This window comes from Salvelinus namaycush, chromosome 25, assembly GCF_016432855.1.
Source record: "Salvelinus namaycush isolate Seneca chromosome 25, SaNama_1.0, whole genome shotgun sequence".
NCBI classification, from domain to species: domain Eukaryota; kingdom Metazoa; phylum Chordata; class Actinopteri; order Salmoniformes; family Salmonidae; genus Salvelinus; species Salvelinus namaycush.
This window is the reverse complement of record NC_052331.1, coordinates 13,532,875-13,540,529: the sequence shown is the minus strand read 5'-3', so window position 1 is coordinate 13,540,529 and position 7,655 is coordinate 13,532,875. Positions and strand designations below refer to the sequence as shown.

At 40.3% G+C, this 7,655-nt stretch overlaps 1 protein-coding gene across 1 annotated transcript; it reads right to left on the bottom strand.

The window, feature by feature from the left end:
* Positions 1–3,356: 3,356 nt before the first annotated feature.
* Positions 3,357–4,840, bottom strand: LOC120020018 (protein SPT2 homolog). The gene is given in 5 exon segments (XM_038963440.1): positions 3,357–3,833; positions 4,091–4,207; positions 4,325–4,447; positions 4,662–4,684; positions 4,687–4,840. Coding segments are annotated over 5 exon segments (777 nt in total). The 3' UTR covers positions 3,357–3,473.
* Between the last annotated feature and the right edge of the window lie 2,815 nt (positions 4,841–7,655).

The following is a 7,655-nucleotide window of genomic DNA, read 5'->3' as shown; positions in this document are numbered from 1 at the left end:
ACATAGACTGACCAGGTGAAAGCTATGATCCCTTGATTGATATCACTTGTTAAATCCACTTAACTTCTTATGGCTGGGGGGCAGTATTGAGTAGCTTGGATGAATAAGGTGCCCAGCGTAAACTGCCTGCTACTCAGGCCCAGAAGCTAAGATATGCATATTATTAGTAGATTTGGATAGAAAACACTCCAAATTTCTAAAAGTAACAGAACTTATATGGCAGGCAAAAACCTGAGAAAAAAATCCAACCAGGAAGTGGGAAATCTGAGGTTTGTAGGTTTTCAAGTCTTTGCCTATCCAATATACAGTGTAACATTTGGTCCGATTGCACTTCCTACGGCTTCCACTAGATGTCAACAGTCTTTAGAATCTTGTTTCAGGCTTCTACTGTGAAGGGGGAGAGAATAAGAGCTGATTGAGTCAGGTGTCTGGCAGAATGCCATGAGCTCAGTCTCGCGCCCACCCGTGAGAGTTAGCTGCGTTCCTTTTCCTTTCTAAAGACAAAGGAATTGTCCGTTTGGAATATTATTGAAGATTTATGATAAAAACATCCTAAAGATTGATTCTATACATCGTTTGACATGTTTCTACGAACTGTAATGGAACTGTCGTCTGAACTAAATGCCTGCACCGTGTGAATTTGGATTTGTGAACTAAACGCGCAAACAAAAAGGAGGTATTTGGACGTAAATGATGGACTTTATTGAACAAAACAAACATTTATTGTGGACCTGGGATTCCTGGGAGTGCATTCTGATGAAGATCATCAAAGGTAAGTGAATATTTATAATGCTATTTCTGACTTCTGTTGACTCCACAACATGACGGGTATCTGTATGGCTTGTTTTGGTCTCTGTATGGCTTGTTTTGAAATCTGACACAGCGGTTGCATTAAGGAGAAGTTTATCTATAATTCCATGCTTAACACTTGTATCTTTTATCAATGTTTATTATGAGTATTTCTGTATATTGATGTGGCTCTCTGCAAAATCACCGGATGTTTTGGAAGCAAAACATTACTGAACATAACACACCAATGTAAACTGAGATTTTTGGATATAAATATGAACTTTATCGAACAAAACATACATGTATTGTGTAACATGAAGTCCTATGAGTGTCATCTGATGAAGATCATCAAAGGTTAGTGATTAATTGTATCTCTATTTCTGTTTTTGTGACTCCTCTCTTTGGCTTGAAAAATGGCTGTGTTTTTCTGTGACTAGGTGCTGACCTACCATAATCGCATGGTATGCTTTCGTCGTAAAGTCTTTTTGAAATCAGACACTGTGGTGGGATTAAATCAGTGTATATGAAGGGGAGGACTCCGTAGCCGACGTGGATTTTTAAGCCTTGAAACAATTGAGACATGGATTGTGTATGTGTGCCATTCAGATGGTGAATGGGCAAGACGAAAGATTTATGTGCATTTGAACGAGGTATGGTAGTAGGTGCCAGGCGCATCGGTTTGAATGTGTCAAGAACTGCAACGCTGCTGGGGTTTTCACGCTCAACAGTGTCCCATGTGCATCAAGAATGATCCACCACCCAAAGGACATACAGCCAATTTGACACAACTGTGGGAAGCATTGGAGTCAACATGGGACATCATCACAGTGTAACGCTTTCGAAACCTTGTAGAGTCCATGCACCGACGAATCGAGGCTGTTCTGAGGGCAAAGGGGGGTGCAACTCAATATTAGGAAAGTGTTCCTAATGTTTTGTACACTCAGTGTATATCTACATCTATAACCACTAATACATTTAAAACGGTCTGTGTCACGTGTATCATGGAGTGAATTTTTAAAATTAAAACACTTGAATACTTTTCCTTTTTCTCTCTCTTTAAAAATCCCACTATTCTACGTTTGACAGATGTCAGATGCTATTACATGTAACAGACAAAAACACCCTGATGGGATAAGAAATGAAAAACCACTTTCCTACAAGCATTTTTATTTTCTTTTTAATTATCGGAGGTTGCTTTATTTCATTTGAGAAACTGACACACATACAGAGAGAGAACACCACCACCGCCACCGCCACCATCCTTATATTTCCAACTCATGATGAGTTCAGATTTTTTTGTGGCCCCCACCCCCATAAAAGTTGCCCATCCCTGCCTCAGAGAGAGTTCAGAAGAGGGCTCTCAAGATCATCCTCGGTTCTGACTACACCTCATACGCAGTGGCCTGTCAAACCCTACAGATGCAACCAGTGCAGCAGAGATGAAATAAGCTTTGTCTGAAATTTACTCTCAAGCTGCAGAGTTCAAACAAATTCTCCAGCTGGCTGCCACCTACAAGGGATGAGCGTCCCGGAGTAAGGACAATGCAGGGTGGGCAACTACGGGAGCAAAAAAATGCCATCACTTGCTAGTTTTTTAAACGGACACTAGATGGGGTAGTTGTTCAAATTTAAATGTTTTTATTAAAGGAGCAATGCAGTCAAAAACGTGAGTCCCTGTGTTTTCTATATATTCTCTATATATATTTCCACACTATGATGTTGGAATAATACTGTAAAATTGTCCAAATTATCATAATTATCTTTTAGTGTAAGAGTTGTTTGAAAAGACCTGAAATTTCATTTTGTTTGGTTGGGTGGGGATTTTGGATTTTGTATAGGTTAATAGACCAATAACAAAGAGAGTTTGCCCTGCTCTCTGCCAATAACATCTAGTTTTCAGGTTACACATCCCCCTCATTAGGCTCCTCCAATTAGGCCCCTCTCTCAGACCACTCCCAGACAGTCCTAGCTAAATTCTTGCTTGACAAATTGCATTTAGCTAAGAAGCTGTTTTTGTTTATTTTTGACCGTTTTAATTGAAAATGATCACAGTACAGTATTTCATTGTTACTCAGAAATGATTTGATATTGACATAAAAAACGCATGCATTGGACCTTTAAAGTGTTTTTCTTTTAATCATGTTAATTTTCTTATGTAAGCTGCACTGCAATTCTGTTTTCTTCACTGTGAACTGCCAAATTACTCCATTGTGGCACATGTATTTGTGTACATAATATCTTAAAAGTAGCAAAATGCTCTTTCTGGCATTATGGCTCTTACATTTCGGGTTCCTAGGCGGGCACGTACTAATTACTCTTACTTGAATCTGTGTTCGGTCCTAGATGTTTCAGCAAAGGTTAAACTGCCGGTCTAATAGATCTGACAAGAGTATAGATATTTATTTGAAATAGCATAATGAACAATAAACACAAAAACTTTGAAAAAAATGAATTCCTGAACTGCCATGAAACATGAAATAAATAACACATTTTACAGACATTATCTTTTGTAAACTTATTTTGCAGTTTATTGGCGTAAACATAATCTGGAAGTAATTTTCATAAAATTCAACAATTGGCATGTAAGAGTAGGTACGTTGATACAAAAAAAAGAAGATAAATAACCTGACATTTCTTTGATAGATGGGTTATTTGCAGTTATCCAGAGGTTGTATCGTGCTGATCTATGCAAAGCGATTTCCATCACGGTGATCTCTGATAAATCCATCAATGAAAGAGCCACCCCCAGTACGAGAGCCACCCTCAGGAGGAGAGCCACTCCCAGGACGACCAATTAAGGAGCTACTCCCAGTACGAGAGCCACCCCCAGGACGACCAATTAAGGAGCCACTCCCAAGGCGAGAGCCACCCCCAGGACGACCAATTAAGGAGCTACTCCCAGGACGAGAGCCACCCCCAGGACGACCAATTAAGGAGCCACCCCCAAGGCGAGAGCCACTCCCATGACGACCGTTGCTGCGAAATTTGCAATCTTTGCCTCTGGAGCATATTCTGGCTTTGCTTCTTCTTGTCCGAATCTTCTGCTGCAATCATGAAAAATATTCATTGCATTTTTTTGGCGTGAAAAATCGGAATAATTAGACAAGTATAATCAGAAAAATAAGGTTACTTTCTCAAGAAGTTCAACCTCCATGAAATTCATAAGCAGATAATGCACTTTTCACATCTACATTTTTAGATTGCAGATCAACTGATCTGACACTGTTCGGCTACCATTATCATGACATCCTAACTAATGTAGGTAGGGGGGTGTTGAGAAATAACTTGCATTGCTCAGTACCTGCATAGCATCTTCTGCCTCCATGTATTCACAAACAAAATTAGACAGGTCAGTGTTCAGGTTGTTGCTAGCCTTCAGAATCGGATGTCTGACCTTCATGCTGCACATCATTAGTTTCTAGAGGAAGGAGTAATTGACAATTAGCCATTTGCTAACCTCAGCATATTATTTGTCATTTCCTGCTTCCCATGATTATTATTCCCCAACAATACTGTAAAATCCAATTGTTCTTACCCCATTTTTCTTCAGAGGGCATGGTTTGCCTGGCTGCCCCTGTGATTTACTGCAGAAAGTCTCCTGCATGGGGAAGCTCAGCCTTACAGACACCTCAGACTGGTCCACATCCTCTGTATTCAACTGATTTCAGAGAGACAAAGACAACACTGTGACTTATAGTATTATCATTTATTTCAATTGTCATTCCCCCACATTGAGTTTGTTTCTTTTCCACAAAAAAGGACTTGGAAAATGTGTACATGATGGTGCATATTAAACAGACAATTATCCATTGACTTGACTGAAAGAAAAATATGAAATAAAACACAAACATTCATACTGTCAGAATACTCACAGTCTCGACTTGGAGCTGGTTCGAATTGGACGGAAAGCCTGCTCTTTCCCACGAAGCAGCTGAGGCAAAGCAACTGAGATGATGTCTTCATACCTGGTCTCAGTCTGGTTCTGAGATCTGACCAGCAGGACAGCCACAGCGAGCAGGGTGAGAGATCTCACCTGGACCTTCATCTTCATGTCTGATTCCTACTTCCTACTTCTGCTGTTTTATAGTCTGTCTGTTGTTCTTACAAGAAACTCCAGGGTTGAGCAATCCAGGCTTTTAGGGAACCCCCGCCTGAAGTGTCGTCATGGTTTTTTACAGAACTTGGCCTAATCTGTTTCCAGAAAAGTTCCTACATGTTTCAACAAAGCCTAATTTGTCTGCTAAATAGATCAATCAGAGCATTGGCCTTTAATATTGCTAAATTCGATATATATTTATTTTAAACAGCATAATGAACAATAATTCTGAACACAACAAATATAACTTTTGCAGCTGTTACTGTCCACTGTTATACTTTGCACTGAAATGCAGGCATAGATTTTATCCTCAAATCTATACAACTATGTTTAATCTGGTTGATCACACTTTAAATACGCTTCAGGATTAACTATATTGTTGTTGTTACTATGATGACAATAGGAAAAAATATTGTTGATGACACAGTTTGTCAAAAGTGCAATTCATTGACTTATGGAGTTGAGTGTTCTTGAGTGACGAATGTTTCTGAAGGTACTGGCCAATTAGAAATAGGAAAGGTCAGCCAGGAAAGTTGTGAAGCGTCTCATGATTCATGTTCCCCCGTCAATCAAAATGTGTGTTGCAACTCTGTTTTGAAAGACCTTTTATTCCCATGTCTGTCTGCCACTAGGTCGAAGAACCACCAGATCACAAACACAAACTCACAACTCACAAGAACATACCAGAAAACTTTCCAGCTACAGAAAACATTTGATTTCTATATCTAGCTTATCTGTACATTTTACTGATTTGTATCATTTTGAACTGACGAGGTGAAGAATATTAGGAAACTGAGCTGTTTCACATATTAATTTGGTAATGTGGGTCAATTGGATCTTCTGTTTGAATGTCACACGTTTAAAATGGCTTTATATCAATTAGTGGGCATCTATACTGTACATAACAGTAAGCCTATATGCATGTTGTGTTGTTACCTTTACTTTGACTGTACAGAGTAGCCATGCTGGAACATTTATTTTCCTGTCTGAAAGTTCCACAAGGTTTTCAGATTTGCACATTACTGTCACCTACGTAACTGTGTCAAGTCTCCTCTTAATAACAGCAGGTTCTACACTGAGCGTACAAAACATTACAAACACTTGCTCTTTCCATGACATAGACTGACCAGATGAATCCAGCGAAAAGCTATGATCCCTTGATTGATGCCACTTGTTAAATCCACTTAAATCAGTGTAGATGAAGGGGGGACTCAGGATGAAGAAGGATTTTTAAGCCTTGTAACAATTGAGACATGGATTGTGTATGTGTGGCATTCAGATGGTGAATGGGCAAGACAAAAGATTTTAGTGTGTTTGAACGGGGTATGGTAGTAAGTGCCAGGCGCACCGGTTTGAGTGTGCCAAGAACTGCAACGCTGCTGGGTTTTTCACGCTCAACAGTGTCCCACGTGTATCGAGAATGACCCACCACCCAAAGGACACACAGCCAACTTGACACAACTGTGGGAAGCATTGGAGTCAACATGGGACATCATCACAGTGTAACGCTTTCGAAAAATGTAGAGTCCATACACCGATGAATCAAGGCTGTTCTGAGGGCAAAGGGGGGTGCAACTCAATACTAGGATGGCGTTCCTCATGTTTTATAGTCTCAGTGTATATACGGTAGTACTCCTGCATAGTATACTGCTGGATCATCACGTGGGACTGTCTCATTCTCGCCACATCCTGGATATGCAGTGATATATTTAATCCTGTTATCTTGTCAAAAACACGTGCACGGTGCACTTTTGAACAGCCAACATGATACAGACTTGACCTCACTGTAGATGGCTGAGAGGTCGCTTGAAAGGCCAGAAGAGGGTCAGATCCTCTGCAACAAAGGCATTTCAACCACTTTGTGTCTTTGGAGAACACTTTTATCTTGTCTAAAACAACATGATAATTAAAAAATCTATTTTTTTTCACACACATTCCCATTAAGTTGAAATCTACACATATAGATGTGTCATTATAAATAAACAGTCATTGAATATAGTTCATGGTAAAAACATCACAATGAAAAAAGGATACAAAGATACTGTAGGCAACATGTAACTGCACTGCTGTAGTATTTTCATTGAAGTTCTGCCTGGAGGTGTCACACAGTAGATAATACACTGCATTCGGAAAGTATTCAGACCTCTTGACTTTACCACATTTTGTTACATTACAGCCTTATTCTAAAATTGATTAAGGAGTTTTTTCCCCTCATCAATCTGCAGACAATACCCCATAATAACAAAGCAAAAACAGAACTTTGTTGAAGCACCTTTGGCAGCGATTACATCCTTCAATCTTCTTGGGTATGACGCTACAGGCATGGCACACCTATATTTGGGGAGTTTTCCCCATTCTTCTCTGCAGATCCTCTCAAGCTCTGTCAGGTTGGATGGGGAGTGTCACTACACAGCTATTTCCAGGTCTCTCCAGAGATGTTCGATCGGATTCTTGTCTGGGCTCTGGCTTGGCCACTAAAGGACATTCAGAGACTTGTCCCGAAGCCACTCCTGTGTTGTCTTGGCTGTGTGCTTAGGGTTGTTGTCCTGTTGGAAGGTGAACCTTCGCCCCAGTCTGAGGTCCTGAGCGCTCTGGAGAAGGTTTTTTATCAAGGATCTCCCTGTACTTGCTCTGTTCATTATCCCTCAATCCTGACTAGCCTCCCAGTCCATCCCACTGAAAAACATCCCTACAGCATGATGCTACCACCACCATGCTTCACCGTAGGGATTGTGCCAGGTTTCCTCCAGACGTGATCCTTGGCATTCAG